The sequence below is a fragment of the Oncorhynchus masou genome, chromosome 29 (genome assembly GCF_036934945.1).
Source record: "Oncorhynchus masou masou isolate Uvic2021 chromosome 29, UVic_Omas_1.1, whole genome shotgun sequence".
In the NCBI taxonomy this organism is placed as follows: domain Eukaryota; kingdom Metazoa; phylum Chordata; class Actinopteri; order Salmoniformes; family Salmonidae; genus Oncorhynchus; species Oncorhynchus masou.
In genome coordinates, this window is record NC_088240.1 from 62253793 (window position 1) to 62273690 (window position 19898).

A 19898-nucleotide genomic window follows, 5' to 3' on the forward strand; every position below is an offset into this window, starting at 1 on the left:
TGATTAAAACAACCCACCCCTGCCCTACTACCTAACCCTCTTACCCCCATGTTACCATTCAAATCCCACTACACCCTCCTCTTGACTTGATTAGAGGCAAGCTCATTTTCTAGGTGATTTGAGGTTGTTTTTACAACCAGCATATTAGTAGTGGTCTAAAATCTCAGATTTCAAGTCCTGGTCCTAAAAAAAATGTCCTCTATCTAACTTTATAAAACAAATGAAATGTAAAAAAAAAAAAAAATCAATAAAAAACACAATACTGTTCAAACAAAAGTCCTATTGTACTCACCATGTCATAGGCAGTGACCACCTTCTTCAGGACATCTGGTAGCAGGCCCTGGGGCTCCATGGTGGGGTACTGGTCCTTGAGGTTGAACACCAGGAGGGGGTTGTTGTCAGCCCCCATCAGCCGGGAGGACAGGGCCAGGATGCACTGCTTCAGGTTGGCCACTGCCGAGAGGCCACACAGTTCCTTAAAGGGCACTATGGCATTCTGCAAAGGAACATGAAAGCTTGGGTTGGTGTCCGTTTGATGATGAACTAAAGACTGTTGTTGTATTGAAGACAAAGAACACTGGACAACGTGGAAGATAAAAAAACAACTCAAGCTTTCATAAATGGACAAGATGCAGAATATTGTACTGCAGACTAGGGATGTGACAAATTAAACCATTTTGTTCAAACGATAAGAATCATTCATCAAATTCCATGTGAATTCACACGTGATGTGCTGCTGCCTGCAACGGTTTGGGTCTCACGGTGCGTCCCTTTCAGATGGTTAAGCATTAATGTACCTCAATTCCATCTCGCAATCTTTGCATTTCCTTCTCAAAGTATTGCCTACAGGACTTTGCCGCTGTCGCTTGCCTTTCTCAGCCATTTTTCCAACTGTTAACAACAATGATGTAGTGGTGGAGAGTCGACTTCAAAATAACGTGTCAACTCCCATTTCTGAGTGTCAAGATTCAATTCCGCTAGGAATCGACTCCTAAGATTTTGTATTTTGGGATTGGAGGAGTTGCCGTACTTCCGACAACACTTCTTTCATAGCGAGCTAACGAGGGACGGAGAGAGAGGGGAGGGGCACAGTATAGGCAGGTCGACCAACAGGCAGACAGAGTCAGAACTGTGCACTTGGCCTAGGCTATTTATCGGCAATCAAAAGCTCTATCTCGCAATACAATATCTCGCAATTTCTTGGCCTGTAATGTCTCGCAACTTCAGTAAAGCAGGGGCTATCATCAATGAAAAGGCTAGGATATTGAGATGATAGAGATGCAACACGTCACTCTCACACAGTATCTGCACATATGCATAGGTTCACTTCACACTGTTCACAGCGTGGTAGCCAGGGCAGCAAAACAGTAGTGAAGTGCCTCGTGCTTCAAAGCTCTATGTTGTTGAGGAAATTGACCAACTATGCTGTTTACCTTCTGGATCTACATAAAAAAAAAAAAAAAAAAATTCCGGTTAGGGATTTTTATTCATGTTAATGATCCCAATTTCTTTAACGTTAAAACATTCACACCCCTAATGCAGACAAAGTTGCAAAACATTATTAGCCTCAAGGGTACTAGGGCATGAATGACAAGTGAATTATTACAGTTCAGAGTTCCCATTTGTTTCCATTTCAGTTTGGTTTTAAGTCATTTAAGATAAAGCTCACTGCTGTGACAAAGTTCACTTGAGTAATTATCTCATTCAGCTGGTTCATTTGATTCATTATGAATGGAGATCAGTGATTAGATGATTCCTAATGTTTTCAATTATCTAACGTAGAAAATAACAACTGAGCTCTGTGAAGTTACCTAAGTTAATGTGGCCTATGTAGTTACTAATTAACAGGCTAGAAGCAGAAGTATAAGTACAGAGAAACACCCTGTGATAGGAAGTGGTTAAGAGTACTTCTTACCTCCAAGAACCTTTGTTGGTTTTTGTTAGTCATTCGATAACACACACACGCACGCACACAACTCCTAACCTTCCTGTGAAAGGCCCAATTTAAACAGTGTGTAAACAACCGGGAGGACAAACAGCCACAGAGAGAACGCCCAAGATGTGTTAGTCTCAGGGCCAGTGGCCTGTTATCACATAATGACTGCAATGTAAACAGAGTGACCAAAATAAACCCTAATACACAATGCATAATGCACCACAAAAGACCAACCACACAGTGGGGGAACAATCGACTATGCAACTTCCTTCTGACACATTTCTCAGTATTGCTTCAGACCAGAAAAGACCAGCTGTTTGAAGTAGGCTAGCTCATGGGGGGCCCAGTGGGAACCTAGTGAGCACACAGGAATGCACAAAAGCAGATGTAGGTGGATAGTCTGAACAGGCAAATTGTCATGTGGGTAGTGGGTAGCAATAGCCTACTGTTCATCTTTTGGTTGATATCTTTCTGTTATGTCCTTTTTCAACCAATAAAAGATTGATCATTGCTGCTAACAGTTTTACCGAGTGAAAATTTGAAGTAAAACACCATGTCTGTTTTTTGCTCTTTTGAAAATAGGTGACGCACTAGTCTCGTTTCCACTCCACTTCAACATAATTTGTGGTAATCTTTCCTTTAGACTGCATACAGTAATCTCCTTCTAGAATTATTACTGACAAGCCCATAAGCGCCACAGTGCAGTATTACATAACACGTGTTCCATTTGATATATTAGAAGGTATGCTCATAAGCCACTACCTGGATATCTGAATATCAACCCCAGGCCTCAGTGCTCCAGTGGGGATTTCACCAGTCTGGCTCTGAGCTGCGAAGTCTCCTCGAGTCTGTGTCGACTGTTGTGCAATACACATGGATTAGATCAAATCTGCTTAAATCAAGTTTGGTGGCTTTGTTTTCTCTTGCCAAAAGGAGCTTTATTTTTAGTTGCTCCACAGTCTTTGTAGTAAATCTCGCTGTGATCCCCGCTTGACTCTAGGGGTCAGTGTTCATATTCTAACAAAAACATTCCCATGTAGGAGGATGAGTAAATAAACTTGGATTCAAACGACTCATCCACGACTTTATTAAAACATGCACATTCCCCCAAAAATATATGACATAAGGTTGTTGTTGTTTTTCTTAAATTTTACTAGGCAGGTCAGTTAAGAACAAATTCTTATTTTCAATGACGGCCTAGGCTAGCATGGCCAATAGAAACTAGGAATAAATTGGTGATTTTTTACAAGTCAATGCTTAGGGATGGATCGGAATTTACACAATGGTTAGTCAGGCCTACCTGTCTGACAGACAAAATTAGGCTATAGGCTGCTATAGCCATAGATTTGTCAGTCAATTCCTCCACCCATCACGCATTCTTTAAATATCCTACCCCGTGTCAGTGAAGGGCTGTTAAGTTAAAACCAACACTCGAATTGAGAGGGTATCTATCATTTTTTTAAATGGCAAAAAGCACAGGCCTACCCCTTGTTAGCTTAAGATTTTTAAGAAAATTAAATGGGATCAGATTATATAAAGTGATCGATAACAGTGCTTTGGTCCGCAATGTTTTATGCTAGAAACAAGCTGTAAAATATCCAGGAAAGACATGACACAGATTAATCCTTTCTTTGACATTAAGAGGCTGAGCTACAACCTTCTATAGCCGATGAGACAAAACAGACTTTGATTGGGAAGTAATCTAAATCTATCACTATCAATTGATTAAACTGTTCACTATGTACAATAGAAGATGTTTAAACCCAGACAGCTTTTAGCTAAAACCTTCTGACCATCTCTTGTTGGGTTAAGTAGCCAGCAGTTAAAGCTTACATTTGTATGTGTCGGTAGGCCTACTCTGTCTGGGGTGGAAAGCTAGGCCTACTCTGTCTGGGGTGGAAAGCTAGGCCTACTCTGTCTGGGGTGAAAAGGTAGGCCTACTCTGTCTGGGGTGGAAAGGTAGGACTACTCTGTCTGGGGTGAAAAGGTAGGCCTACTCTGTCTGGGGTGAAAAGGTAGGCCTACTCTGTCAGGGGTGAAAAGGTAGGCCTACTCTGTCAGGGGTGGAAAGGTAGGCCTACTCTGTCAGGGGTGGAAAGGTAGGCCTACTCTGTCAGGGGTGGAAAGGCAGGCCTACTCTGTCTGGGGTGGAAAGGAAGGCCTACTCTGTCTGGGGTGGAAAGGTAGGCCTACTCTGTCTGGGGTGGAAAGGTAGGCCTACTCTGTCTGGGGTGGAAAGGTAGGCCTACTCTGTCTGGGGTGGAAAGGAAGGCCTACTCTGTCTGGGGTGGAAAGGTAGGCCTACTCTGTCTGGGGTGGAAAGGTAGGCCTACTCTGTCTGGGGTGGAAAGGTAGGCCTACTCTGTCTGGGGTGGAAAGGAAAGCCTACTCTGTCTGGGGTGGAAAGGTAGGCCTACTCTGTCTGGGGTGGAAAGGTAGGCCTACTCTGTCTGGGGTGGAAAGGTAGGCCTACTCTGTCTGGGGTGGAAAGGTAGGCCTACTCTGTAGAGGGTGGAAAGGTAGACCTACTCTGTCTGGGGTGGAAAGGTAGACCTAACTTTTAAAAGAACCATGATCAGATTCCTAATCATTTGCAAACAGGGACAGCTTCGTTGCAAACCAAGTACACCGATTTGGCATTGGAGAAATATGATAAAATTAACACATAAGCTATCACTCAGTCTATTCTTAGCCTGTAATTTTGGTTATTTGTGTCGTATTAAAAAAGATTATGTAGAATTGCCTGACATCTTTATAAAAATGTTTTTTTTTCAGACCTGCAAATACAATAATAGATTAATGCAATGCTTTTACTATAAAGGAGATCTTTGATTTGATTTGATCTTTCCACTTCTACTGTTATCCATGGTGGTCTGTGAGCCCACAACTTTCTGGCCCTCAGCCCTGTGCGCTATAAAGAATTCCTGCATTGCCATGCGATGCTCTGGTCTGTCCAAGACGTGAGGGTAAACAGTAGACATGTTCTCTGCTATCCACTTTGTTTTAATTACTATTTTGGGTATAGGGGATGGTCACTTAGTAAAAAAAAAAAAAGAAATTACGTTCAGTGAGGGATTAGGTCAAATATATTTTTCATTTCAGAGAGGTCCAATTTTCTCCATGTAACCCTTATTACAAATAATGTTCACTCCCTTACCTGCATGTTTTCTCTGAGGTCGGTGGCTTCCCTCAGTGGCAGTATGGCTGTCTTGAAGATGTCGTCCACAGCCTTGATGACCAGCACTCTCATGGTGGCGTACTCCCGACTTCTCTTGCCCTTACGCACAGAGAGTCCCCTCTTGTGAGGCTTGCCCCCACCCCTTCGGTTGGTGATGGCCACATGGACGAATAGCCAGACGTGGGGAAGGACTTCCCCCGTTAGCGATTGTAACGGTATGTGCCGGAATCCCGGCTGGAGACACTCGAAGGGGATTGTGTACTGGCCGATGAACTCGTCGCCAATGTAGTCATCGTCAAGCACCACGAAGCGCACCATGGCCAACTCAGGTAGGTTTATCTGAAACTCAAAGCTTTCATCAAACAGTGGGTTCTCCCCATTCTGATTGACAGTTTTAGTCCTTTGCTCTGCACAATCAGCAGGTATGCCATGTATCTCCACATAGACATAAGGGTCAACAACATCTCCTTTGGAGCCTGAGCCTTTGGGTTTGGGGAAGTTTTGTCCACTTATGATCTTTATGTGCAAGAGCTGAGGAGACACACCAGGTACTGAGTCTTTAGTGTTGGCACTGAAATATGACACCTGCTCCCTCATTATGGCTGGTCGCAGCACATACCCACAGTTCCCATTCTGACGGAACCAGCCAATGTTTAGGTCCATCATCAGGCCGGGGGTCTGGTAGTTCATTGCCACGATCTGGCAACCACACTTCCAGAAGTCCTGAGGGTTCATGTTACTGGAGTCAATCCGCATTGGGCTGGGATAGACTCTCGCCAATAACTTCTTGTTGTAGTTAACAAAGTCGCCTGGGAAGTCATTGGCACAGCGACTGGCAAAGACCTCATTGAACGAGCAAAGTTCCCAGTGCTTCTGGCTTTGGAAAGCTGTTGGGAAGTCTTTGAACGCAATCGATTTACACAACGTTACCAGGTCAGAGAGGTCCTTGGACAGCTGGAACTTTTTCAGTGGGATGCTCTGCTGTTCGTCGGCTTCAATGTTCATTCTTTGTGACATCTCAGCCCCCTCATCCTCATCAGTCACTTCACCCTCCGAGCTAATGCAGGTTGTGCCCAGCTTCTTCCCCTTCAGCAGGATCTTACACCTGAGGTCAAAGGGTGAGGGCAGGTAGCTGTCTTCAGGTGAAGGTGGATCCATGTAAATCTTATCACCAAGAATCTTTTTCAATTGCTGAAACATGACCCTCTGCTGCTTTAAGGAGCAGTGGTTCTCCAGACACAATATCAGGGGAAAGTCAGATGCAACAAAGGCATATTTGTTGATGACGTCACAGACACTGCGGAAGACTATCTGCGAGGTCATTGTGTGGCCAGTGTAAATGACAGGCTCATTATCTGGTCCATCCCAGACATCTAGTTCTACACTTCGACAACCCATCTTGAGGGCACGGATGTACCCTGTAATGTCAGAGGGGCCTCTAAACTGATCCTCGATCAGGTATGTGTTGTGGGAAGCGTTGATGTAATAGTGGGACAAGGGCTGGTTCATGTCCTGACACACTGTTTTTTGTTCCGGGTCAAAGATGTGGCACTCTGGCGACATGAGATAATTGGTAAACCCATCAAGGGAGAGCCAGCCCTTGAGCTGCCCCTCTTTGGAAGGTTCATAGCTCTGAATGACCTCCAGACTGGTGTCTTCACTTACTTGTGCCATACCCTGCTCAGCCTCCAGAAACATAGTTAAGTCCTTGGTATCTAGAAATTCCTTGTTGCTAGAGAACTGGACAAGAAGGAAATACATTTCTGGTCTTGTGCAAAGGTCATGAAAGACTTCAATGAACTCCTCCTTAGTCACACCACATCCCACCTTATCTTTAGATTTGTGAAACTCCTTAAACTTGAGTTCAATCTTAACGTTTTTGAGTCCAGGGTTTAGGTTTTTAATTAGCTGCACGGCAGCACATAGACTGATGTGCTTGCTGTTGTTGGCATCAGCCTCCTCAAAGAGGTCCCCGAGCCAGGAGGAGCGCATGTTGTTCTGGTTGCTCTCAATCATATTCAGTGTGTGTTTCCCATAGGATATCAGGTATCTAAGCCCGGTCACCCATATGTTGGCCATATCGGCAGAGTTTGCAACCAAGTCCAAAGACTCATAGTTCTCCCCATAGATGATCGAGAAGGCACAGTCCTCTGATATCTGATCATATATTCCGTTGGTCCTAAACGTTTCTGTGTTTTTCCCTGTCCGCACCTCTTTGATGGACTTGACATCAATTTTGGCTTTGTCTGACTCTTTTTTGGAGGGTTCCCACCTTAGAGACTGCATGTCGGCGTCCAGGAGGAAGTAGCGGTGGTAAACGCGGGAGTTGGAGCGGACCTTCTTCAGTTCCGAGCCGTCCACCATGGCGTTGATGCAGTCGCTCGCACTGCTGATCTTCTTCTCAGTGGGCATGCTGCTGAACGAAACCGTCTTCTTCCTCTCTTTGCGCAGCCTCGAGCCATCCTGAAGAAGAGAAAAGGAAAAACCTGAATACCTGTTGTGTAAACAAGTAGAAAATAAGTAAATCACTTTAGATTTAGAGGTAAAAAGAGGAGCAGGATACTCTTTAAATCACTTCTCTGAGCTGGAAGCAAAATAAATATTTAATTTATGAGTTATACTACAGGCCAACTCAAAAAGTGGGAGTATTCCGGACTCTGTATGACTAAGCATTTACGCATGTGTCTGCCTATTGAAATGGGTTGATTATTTCACTGCTATTTGCTATGAAATCTTTTTAACTCCTTAGCATTCCTTGATGATTGGAGCTGCCTAATGTCAGTGTTTGACTTCTAACTGCAATTCTTTTGGGGCAGCTGGTAGCCTAGTGGTAAGAGCATTGGGCCAGTGACCAAAAGGTTGCTGGATCGAATCCCTGAGCTGACAAGGTAAAAAGGACCAAAAAAAAATAATTAATTTCTTAAAATAGCCACGAGGAACATTGTGAAGTATAAAACATAATGTTCAAATATTGGGCATACTGCAGCGGTATGGCAGCCTGCTAATTCTCTTTGTCCATGTTGCTGCTGGTGATGGCAGGCCTTTATGGTCTAGAGGTCATCAATGTTTCCTTTTCAGCCCAGAGCGAGAGAACTATCGAACTAAACTCGGCTCAATAAAATGCGTGCAGTTAAATTCTTGACTCTGGGGAAGCAAATCACACTCCAATCAAAGAGGAAGCGGCCAGTATATGGGATATAATCAGTTGTGCTTAGGCAGTAGGGATGGAGATTTGAAATAATTTCCCCATATGAATAGTATCGTGAATTTTTGTCATTTATTTGGATATTCTAAATAGGTGTACGTTTTTAACCTGAGCACTGCTGCTGCGCGAGGGAATTGAGCGCGAGGCTCAAACAACCTTTTATTGGTTGTGTGCACAGATTTGCAATGTTATCGTAGGTGCAAAATTTCCAATGTCATTTATCATCCCATACAACAGTACCGGTCTTGACTGGAGTAGCCTAGAGAAGCTATAGTTAGCTAGGCTAAATGCTGGGCTTTTTCCCCAACCCCATTCCAACAATATCCTCATTTTGCAAACTGTTAATTCCATAATTGTATTCCATCTTGCATTGAATTAGTGAACTCTCACTCCATTTGCTACATGTTGAGCCTCTTTGCCACTTCGATTGGCCAACATAAACAACAAGCTACACATGATACCTGAAGGCTACCGGTCGGCTAGCTGTCTTTTTATGGGGCACAGGCAGCACACCAGGTTAAGATGAATTACATCCTCTAAGGAATGTTGCCAAGCTATCCTAGTGTCTATAAATATTTGACCTTGGATAAGTGCTTCATACTGAAACTATAGGCTGTAGAGAGCTTAAAATAACTTTAGCAAAGCTCTAACTCAGCTGAGAGGGAACATAAACAAATGTTAAAAGGGGCATGTTTCAGTGGGTTAATTCATGCATCATAATTCATAATTTCTCACTCTAATATACAGTATCTACTACTGTCCATATCACTCTTAGTATATTCTTTTTAAATTAATCAAGTGTACATACATATGAATTGCATTTGGATTACTGTTACAGTGCTATTCGGGTCTGTTCCAAAATTTGTTGATATCTCGTGTTTGTTTTTTGGGGGATTATTTGACATTTTACTGCATTGTTAGGCGCTAGTAACATAAGCATTTCACTGCACCCACTATAACATCTGCTAAATTGTGTACGCATACAATAAACTGATTTGATGAGATGCTAACAAAGAGGTCAAAGCAAAGTTGAGAGCAGCATACCATATATGGTGCGTCACATGATGTGAAGAACACTGTTTGTTGACATATCTTGTGTATACGTTTTTCCTAACTCCCCCCTACCCCTTCTATTTTTCTTGAGAACTGAGGACCGTTACCTTGAAGAATCTCCTTGAACAATTGTGTTGCTCGACTTAAGGTGCCCGTCACAGTGCATTCTGGGTGAACCACAATGAGTCCCCCCCTAAAAAGGATACAGCACACACAGATCTAGTAGTGTATTGACCACGTGCGTGACATTTCCCAAGTAGTCTGTGTCATTGTTGTGTTCCAGCACCTTTATTTTTAACCTTTCCACATTCATCCAGATTCAAGCTGAACTAAATAAAACATGAATTCTGCATCAATTGACTAGCATCAGATGGTCTTCAATGCATGCTGAAAGTGCCTGACTTATGAATGAATAGATTCCATTTCCATTTGCTGATGAAAAGATTAATAACATTACTAAGAGGTTCCAATTTGTTTTCACCCAATATTTTGGATGCCTTTTTTTAAAGGCCAATTGGAAGTTTAAAATGGGCATTCAAAATACATAGACAAGCGTGCGGCTGGTTCTCATGTAGGTTGTTTATACTGAAATAAACAGTATGTATATGGAGCTTTAGATGTGGGGAAGGCTTCAGCGCTCATCGTCCTGCAACCAGCGTACTGCCATCCCTGATCGAATGGCCTGCGACGTTCAATGTCCCAAGGCCTGCCATGTGATCTTGCCAAGGCTTGTGTGCACTTACTACAGAGTAATGGCTCTCATGAAAGTCTATGTGCTTCTCCCCCAGGGCAAAGGCCATTGAAAATGTATTACCTTTGGGTCAATAAAAATCTGACTACCCTTGTTGTAGAAAGAATTGAATGACATTAAATGCTGAATATTAAAGTTTATGATTGACTATGAGCACCACCAAATATATTCAGAAATAAAAAAATAAAAAACACATGTAAAGTGTTGGTCCCATGTTTCATGAGCTAAAATAAAAGATCCCAGAAATTTCCCATACACCCAAGCTTATTTCTCTCAGATTTTGTGCACAAATTGGTTTATATCCCTGTGAGCATTTCTCCTTTGCCAAGATAATCCATCCACCTACCAGGTGTGGCATATCAAGAAGCTGATTAAACAGCATGATCATTACACAGGTGCAGTTTTGTCACACAATGCCACAGACGTCTCAAGTTCAGGGAGTGTGCAATTGGCATGCTGACTGCAGGAATGTCCACCAGAGCTGTTGCCAGAGAATGTAATGTTAATTTCTCTACCATAAATTGCCTCCAATGTCGTTTTAGAGAATTTGGCAGTACGTCCAAACGGCCTTACAACCGCAGACCAAGTGTATGACGTTGTGTGGCGAGCAATTTGCTGATGTCAACTTTATGAACAGAGTGCCCCATGCTGGCCGTTGGGTTGTGGTATGGGCAGGCATAAGCTACAGATTTTATCAATGGTAATTTGAATGCACAGAAATACCGTGAAGAGATCCTGAGGCCCATTGTTGCGCCATTCGTCCGCCACCATCACCTCATGTTTCAGCGTTGTAATGCACAGCCCTGTCACAAGGATCTGTACACAATTCCTGGAAGCTGAAATGTCCAAGTTCTTCCGTGGCCTGCATACTCATCACACGTCACCCATTGAGCATGTGTGGGATGCTCTGGATAGACGTGTACGACAGTGTGTTCCAGTTTCTGCCAATTTCCAACAACTTTGCACAGCCATTGAAGAGTGGGACAACATTCCACAATCAAGTCTGATCAACTCTATGCAAAGGAGATTTGCCATGTTGTGAGGCAAATGGTGGTCACACCAGACTGGTTTTCTGATCCACGTCTTTTTTTAAGGTGTCTGTGACCAACAGACGCATATCTATCTTCCCAGTCATGTGAAATCCATAGATTAGGGCCTAATGAATACATTTCAAATGACTGATTTCCTTATATGAAGTGTAACTCAACAAAATATTTTAAAATTGTTCGATGTTGCATTTAGATTTCTTTTTACAATATATTCCTATCAACTATGTTGAATGGCAAGCTAGTTTGAGTAGAAATTCTAACATGCTTTGCTGATGAAAAAGATTGTAATACCATTTTTGTCAAAATGGTTGCATAGCCTAGAGTTTGTTGATTTTGTTGTAACACTTGAGGTTTGGAGACCAATTCTATTATGCTATAAGATTTAGCTAAATAAGAATCACAGGCTGAGTACACTACAGACTTCATAGCCTACAAACAATAGTAGGCAAGGTCACATATTTTCTTTAGTACGGTATATGAAAGTGTTGACCCGTCTGATGCTGTGGTTCCTCATCCTGGTGAAAGAATAGCAACAACATCCTGACATTTTATCTATTCTAGTTGGCTACTTCCTGCCCCTCATTCTCATTCTCATACTTGAGGTTGAAATAAGACAAAAGGGAAGGCCACATTAAGCCATGAATGCACTTTTAAAAAGACAGACAAGCCTCTCTGTAGGCAGGGCTAGAGCTTTTCTTTCATTCTATAGTCTGCAGGTGTACACAGAGGGTTAAAAAGGTGCAACTCAGAGGATTTCATGTTCAAAACAGTGCTGGGAGACATGTTCAGAAATATAGGACTATGCCAGAGAGAAATGAAATGATCCTCCAATACACTCTATAGGCCTACATCTCAATTGTATGACCTGTATTCCAAAACGTAAACCATTGTAAGCATGTTTGTGTGTTATGGTCCACAGATTGTAGCCTATGTATCTTCTCCCTTTGAGAAAGCTTCAGTATTTCATATGATTAAGTGGCGATTGTGATGAAGAACTGCTGGTGAGCTATTTTGTTTAACACCATTACTGGCAGAGGTCTAAACTTCACTGTAACTCCCACTCGTCTGGTCTTGTAGATAAAGGAAATCAGCACATCTTTGTTTACAAGCTACACATTAGCACATCTTTACAAGCTACACATTAGCACATCTTTACAAGCTACACATTAGCACATCTTTACAAGCTACACATTAGCACATCTTTACACGTTACACATTAGCACATCTTTACACGTTACAGATTAGCACATCTTTACACGTTACACATTAGCACATCTTTACACGTTACACATTAGCACATCTTTACACGTTACACATTAGCACATCTTTACACGTTACACATTAGCACATCTTTACACGTTATACATTGCATAACAACTCATCATAGCTGTTTTAACAAAGCCAGTCACAGAGAAATGAGTTGAACGTTTAAAAAATAATAATAAATTGTCCAGTCATTATAAATGTGGCTTGGCTCTGTGCGTTAAAAAAAAGGAGGACTGTTGCATCACTATTGGTTTCAAACACCAAATTTTAGATTGAGGAGCGCAATATAAAAATATTGGCCAACACTACATTAGATTTAAACAAACTCATCCACAAGCGTATGCTGTGGTTAAGGAAAAAACATTAATACAGTAGATTATCGCGATATTTAGTGATTTTATATTGACTCCAAGTACCGATTTGTAATGTCAGCGATCGCTAGTCAGGTGCACCTGCCCCAAAACTCTGGTATATCATCCTATAACTAGTTCCCCATCTTTTTCATTGTTTTAAATGGTGAGCCAACATGTTTTGTGTACTTTTACCTCTCATGGCTTTCTACTGTCCCTCTGCAGCAGACATGTAGTGAACAATGTGTTTGAAACATTAAATCACAATAAAATCACAGTATCAAATCGCAACACATAAAATTGAGATACATAGAATTGCAACACATTGGCACCTAAGTATTGTGATAATATCTAAATCATGAGGTCCCTGGCAATTCCCAGCCCTAGCTAGGAGAAACATTGTCTCTACATGAACAAACTCTAAAATGTTACTCGTGCCTTCAATTATTTTGGCATTTCCAGGAAAAGCCTTTATTTAACTAGGAAAGTCAGTTAAGAGCAAATTCTTATTTACAATGATGACCTACCCTGGCCAAACCCTGACGACGCTGGGCCAATTTTCCGCTGCCCTATGGGACTCCCAATTCTGGCCGGTTGTGATACAGCCTGGAATCGAACCAGGGTCTGTAATGAGGCCTCTAGCACTGAGATGCAGTGTCTTAGACTGCTGCGCCACTTTGGAGCCCCAAGACATCTTTTGAGAAGGAAAGGAAAAGTGGTCGTTTTTGCTCTTGGCAACTAGGATCATACTCATACATCACGGCTAGCCTGGTTGTCATAAATGGTTAGAAACATTATAGATTTGATACCTCAGGGCCTTTACATCTGCAAAACATTAAAAGTCAAGCTTATCAGCTGGCAAAGTCTATGTGGAATTTATGAGTTAGATTTAACCTAGTCTAGGTGAACGTCTCAACCATGACATTCTTCAGGGTTTGGCAGCATGAAGCCATGAAAACTGACTTCAAGGAATACATGGCCTTCTAGAGACAAATTCATCTCTTGTATCAACATGTCACATCTGGCCGTGTTGGTCGAACACTTTCTCATCCTTGCTCTGTGGTACAATTGAAGAGAAGGCAGGCTGTACTTTAATGGGTACTAATCAATCTCAGGGTCCCACCTCTTCATTTTTACCCCCTGAAGAGCCTAACCAGAGTTTCACATGCATCTCTGTGCTGTGAGGAAGGATCTAATCGAAAAGTAAAGAATTCAAAATAAGTACATCACTCCTGACAGAACTGCTACTGGAGGAGCTTTCCTGAGGCTTGGAAAAAGCCTAAATACATGACTGAAGATAATCCGTGTGATCTGGACAAGAATCTTGACTTTGTCTTTGGAAGGAGTTTTCATTCGTGTTGGCCTTGAGGTGTGGCTGCTAATCAGGATTTCCTCTTGCGCTCAGTGAGGACTGGCTTCAGCTCCCCAAGCAAGAAAACGATACCGCATAACCCCCCCCCCTCCCCCCAACTGTGGTTATTTCCTGAAAATACAATTCTGTGTCTTATGTAATGGCCAAAGTCAGCAGGGTGTTTTTTAGTTACTTACACATGATTTCATTAAGACTCAAAATTATCCTGAAAGGGAAACCTTTCTTGATTCCAAAAGGAAAAAGAATCCTCAAGAACATACTTTTTAGGAATGATAACGACAACCATACAATCTCCAATGTTTCAATTTAGCCTACTTGCTCAGCAGAGATTCTTACTTTTTTTGCTTCATTACCAGCATACTGGTCCACAATCCATTTCTTTAATAGATTTTAACTGGATATTAAAATGTCCAATTTCTGAAGCAACACAAAATCTCAGTGTTTTGTTATTCTACGATGATGCTGTATCCAGAAAATCCCAGGAGTCTTGCTGATCTGAGGTGCTGTCGTAATTAAGAATGACACAGGCCCAATTATCATCACGCGTAGGCCTGCGTTGGCAAAGCAACCATGCTGAGAGGTCCACACCTGACTCACTTTTGTGTGTTGGACAATTTGCGGAATCCAAGTAGGTCATAAAATGCAGACGCCAACCTCACCAGTGTATGAGAAATTATATTGAAATTCTCCCTTTATTTCCAGATACTGGATGTCCTGATTTCCTTTGCAATTGTATAGGCCTAATACATAGGCAGGTCAGATTCTGCAAAGGTCTACACCTGGAGTTCCTGTCATTTTGTACATAGATATCAATTGGGTATTTCTGGGAAAAGTAAAACCACAGAGACATGATGTTCGATAAATGTAATAACATAGGCCTAGCTAAACCTGTGCATGGCTTAGCATGTGCATGGGGAGATGGAGGGTATTTTATGTCTCCCTGCATTACTTTTGAGTGTGTTCAGCTGCCAAAAACTCCCGTAGGATTCTGAATACCCTAATAGACTGAAACCCCCTTTACTGGTTCAATGAGCAGTTCAGGACTGCCTGTACATCGGAAGAATTCTCAGGGGACTCATTACAGTCCAGACCAAATGCATTGTATAGAGCTAGCAGTCTTCAGCAAGAGACCAACCACAACTGCTGCATAATGTGATCATCAATATTAGTCTACATCTATTCTAGACTAAATACTATAGAATCATCAACACCGACATTTGACTTTATAAAACGCTTTAAACATTCCAATGATAATGTTACCAAGGCACATTCAACAGCACTAAACTCCAGAAGTGCAGGTAGGTTGGCAGCTAAATATGTAATCTTAAATCTTATTATAGCATAAAAAGGGGATATTGCTCATCATTTTGTCCCTTATCAGGCACTCGTCTCAATAACATCAAACGTTCAAAAGGGAAAAGAGCATTGGCTTTGATACCTGAGCCCAGACTAAACTTTCCCCCCACCCCGAAAAACAACGTGAAGAAGCCTCCCTATGTGGAGAAGGCTCGTGCCCCACAGTCTGTAACCTCATCTACCACTCTCATCCTTCAAACACCAGGGTTCATTCACATTCACATCCACAGAGCAGATTGAGACCATAGTCACATGTTAAAGAGCACATCTGAAAACAGCCATTAGGAGTCAGCCATGCTGGCTTAGGTTTTACTATATAAAGGGTAATTTAGATGCATTAATAGGCTAGGAGTCACCGCTACTCCACAGCGCTCAGGACCTCAGACTGGGGCAAAGGTTCACCTTCCAAAAGGACAAAGACCCTAAGCACACAACCAAGACAACGCAGTAGTGGCTTCAGGACAAGTTTCTGAATGTCCTTGAGTGGCCCAGCCAGAGCCCGGACTTGAACCCGAACAAACTTCTCTGGAGGCCTGAAAATACCTGTGCATCGACACTCCCCATTCAACCGGACAAAGCTTGGAGAGGATCTGCAGAGAAGATTGGGAGAAACTCCACAAATACATGTGTCAAGCTTGTAGCGTCATACCCAAGAAGACTCAAGGCTGTAATCACTGCCAAAAGGTGTTTCAACAAAGTACTGAGTAAAGAGTCTGAATACTTATGTAATTGTGATAGTTCAATTTGCAACATTTTCTAAAAACCTGTTTTTGCTTTATTATGGGGTATTGTGAGTAGATTCATGAGGGGGGGAAAACCTATGTAATACATTTTAGAATAAGGCTGTAACCATTTTTTATTATTTAACCAGGTAGGCAAGTTGAGAACAAGTTCTCATTTACAATTGCGACCTGGCCAAGATAAAGCAAAAGAGTTCGACACATAGGACAACACAGAGTTACACATGGAGTAAAACAAACATACAGTCAATAATACAGCATCAACAAGTCTATTTACGATGTGAGCAAATGAGGTGAGATAAGGGAGGTAAAGGCAAAAAAAGGCCATGGTGGCAAAGTAAATACAATATAGCAAGTAAAACACTGGAATGGTAGATTTGCAGTGGAAGAATGTGCAAAGTAGAAATAAAAATAATGGGGTGCAAAGGTGCAAAATAAATAAATAAAATAAATACAGTAGTGGAAAGAGGTAGTTGTTTGGGCTAAATTATAGGTGGGCTATGTACATGTGCAGTAATTTGTGAGCTGCTCTGACAGCTGGTGCTTAAAGCTAGTGAGGGAGATAAGTGTTTCCAGTTTCAGAGATTTTTGTAGTTCGTTCCAGTCATTGGCAGCAGAGAACAGGAAGGAGAGACGGCCAAAGAAAGAATTGGTTTTGAGGGTGACCAGAGAGATATACCTGCTGGAGCACGTGCTACAGGGGACTTTACCTAGCAGGGTCTTGTAGATGACATGGAGCCAGTGGGTTTGGCGACGAGTATGAAGCGAGGGCCAGCCAACGAGAGCGTACAGGTCGCAATGGTGGGTAGTATATGGGGCTTTGGTGACAAAACAGATGGCACTGTGATAGACTGCATCCAAGGGTATTGGAGGCTATTTTGTAAATTACATCGCCGAAGTCGAGGATTGGTAGGATGGTCAGTTTTACAAGGGTATGTTTGACAGCATGAGTGAAGGATGCATTGTTGCGAAATAGGAAGCCAATTCTAGATTTAACTTTGGATTGGAGATGTTTGACGTGGGTCTGGAAGGAGAGTTGTATGGTATTGAAGCTTGCCTGGAGGGTTGCTAACACAGTGTCCAAAGAAGGGTGAGAAGTATACAGTTTGGTGTCGCCTGCGTAGAGGTGGATCAGATACTCACCAGCAGCAAGAGCGACATCATTGATGTATACAGAGAAGAGAGTCGGTCCAAGAATTGAACCCTGTGGCACCCCCATAGAGACCGCCAGAGGTCCGGATAACAGACCCTCCGATTTGCCACACTGAACTCTATCAGAGAAGTAGTTGGTGAACCAGGTGAGGCAATCATTTGAGAAACCAAGGCTGTCGAGTCTGCCGATGAGGATGTGGTGATTGACAGAGTCGAAAGCCTTGGCCAGATCAATGAATACGGCTGCACAGTAATGTTTCTTATTGATGGCGGTTAAGATATCGTTTAGGACCTTGAGTGTGGCTGAGGTGCACCCATGACCAGCTCTGAAACCAGATTGCATAGCAGAGAGGGTATGGTGAGATTCAAAATGGTCGGTAATCTGTTTGTTGACTTGGCTTTCGAAGACCTTAGAAAGGCAGGGTAGGATAGATATAGGTCTGTAGCAGTTTGGGTCAAGAGTGTCCGCCCCTTTGAAGAGGGGGATGACCGCAGCTGCTTTCCAATCTTTGGGAATCTCAGACGACACGAAAGAGAGGGTGAACAGGCTAGTAATAGGGGTGGCAACAATTTTGGCAGATCATTTTAAAAGAAAGGGTCCAGATTGTCTAGTCCGGCTGATTTGTAGAGGTCCAGATTTTGCCGCTTTTTCAGAACATCAGCTGACTGGATTTGGGAGAAGGAGAAATGGGGAAGGCTTGGGCGAGTTGCTGTGGGGGGTGCAGTGCTGTTGACCAAAGTAGGGGTAGCCAGGTGGAAAGCATGGCCAGCCGTAGAAAAATGCTTATCGGAATTCTCAATTATAGTGGATTTATCAGTGGTGACAGTGTTTCCTATCTTCAGTGCAGTGGGCAGCTGGGCGGAGGTGTTCTTATTCTCCATGGACTTTACAGTGTCCCAGAACTTTTTTGAGTTAGTGTTGCAGGAAGCAAATTTCTGCCTGAAAAAGCAAGCCTTGGCTTTTCTAACTGCCTGTGTATAATGGTTTCTAGCTTCCCTGAAAAGCTGCATATCACGTGGGCTGTTCAATGCTAATGCAGAACGCCATAGGATGTTTTTGTGTTGGTTAAGGGCAGTTAGGTCTGGGGAGAACCAAGGGCTATATCTGTTCCTGGTTCTAAATTTCTTGAATGGGGCATGCTTATTTAAGATGTTTAGGAAGGCATTTTTAAAAAATAACCACTGACGGGATGAGATCAATATCCTTCCAGGATACCCCGGCCAGGTCGATTAGAAAGGGCTGCTCGCTGAAGTGTTTCAGGGAGCGTTTGACCGCTGACCCATTACGGATGCAGGCAATGAGGCAGTGATCGCTGAGATCTTGGTTGAAGACAGCAGAGGTGTATTTAAAGGGCAAGTTGGTTAGGATGATATCTATGAGGGTGCCCGTGTTTACGGCTTTGGGGGGTACCTGGTACGTTCATTGATAATTTGTGTAAGATTGAGGGCATCAAGCTTAGATTGTAGGATGGCTGGGGTGTTAAGCATGTTCCAGTTTAGGTCGCCCAGCAGCACAAGCTCTGAAGATAGATGGGGGGCAATCAGTTCACATATGGTGTCCAGAGCACAGCTGGGGGCAGAGGGTGGTCTATAGCAGGCGGCAACGGTGAGAGGCTTGTTTTTAGAGAGGTGGATTTTTAAAAGTAGAAGTTCATATTGTTTGGGTACAGACCTGGATAGTAGGACAGAACTATGCAGGCTATCTTTGCAGTAGATTGCAACACCGTCCCCTTTGGCAGTTCTGTCTTGTCTGAAAATGTTGTAGTTAGGGATGAAAATTTCAGAATTTTTTAACAAATTGTGGATAAGGTCAAGGGGTCTGAATACTTTCCGAAGGCACTGGGTGTGGGAGTCAGTCTGTAGCAGAGCCCAAAGGCAGTGCAGATAGCAATGTGTGCAGTCTAGGATGAAAGTGCAGGGTGCATAGACTGAGTGGGAAGATCAATGTGGAACAGGTCTAAAGAAGCATGATATGAAGAAAATGTAGCATACTCTGAGTTGTCTTTATGTTAAGTCCTGACATGGCTATGCCAAATGGCTGTACTCTACACTAATTAATTTAGCAGACAAGATTTGTTTAGAATTCCGTGGCATTATTTTATATGATTTTATAGTATAAAAAATACAATTGAACAAAACTCAATAAAATAGAAAGGATATTTTCTCCAAACAATTTGAGGGAGTGCGCACATGAGGCTATTCTGTGTTGAGCGGTTAAAACCTGTTAAGCCTACCCCCTACTTTTTCGAACATTCTGTTAAAAATCGCGCAACATTTCAGCGTCCTGCTACTCATGCCAGGAATATAGTATATGCATATGATTAGTATGTGTGCATAGAAAACACTTTGACGTTTCTAAAACTGGTTAAATCACAGCTGTGACTATAACAGAGCCTGTGTTTCATCGAAAAGCGCAAGACAAACTGATCACTGAAAACTGGAAAAAGTATCAATGCGCCACTTGCATGTATTGTTAATGGGAAACCAAAT

At 42.6% G+C, this 19898-nt stretch overlaps 1 protein-coding gene across 4 annotated transcripts in view; it reads right to left on the minus strand.

The window, feature by feature from the left end:
* The window catches only part of LOC135520207 (inactive phospholipase C-like protein 2), a 59052-nt gene that overhangs the window by 15846 nt on the left and 23308 nt on the right, over nt 1-19898 (minus strand). For all 4 annotated transcript variants that reach the window (XM_064945593.1, XM_064945592.1, XM_064945594.1 and 1 more), the window contains 2 exons: nt 5094-7577; nt 293-496 (listed from right to left, as the gene is read on the minus strand). In XM_064945593.1, the coding sequence (XP_064801665.1) occupies nt 293-496; nt 5094-7577 (2688 nt within the window). The remainder of the gene's footprint in view (nt 1-292; nt 497-5093; nt 7578-19898) is intronic.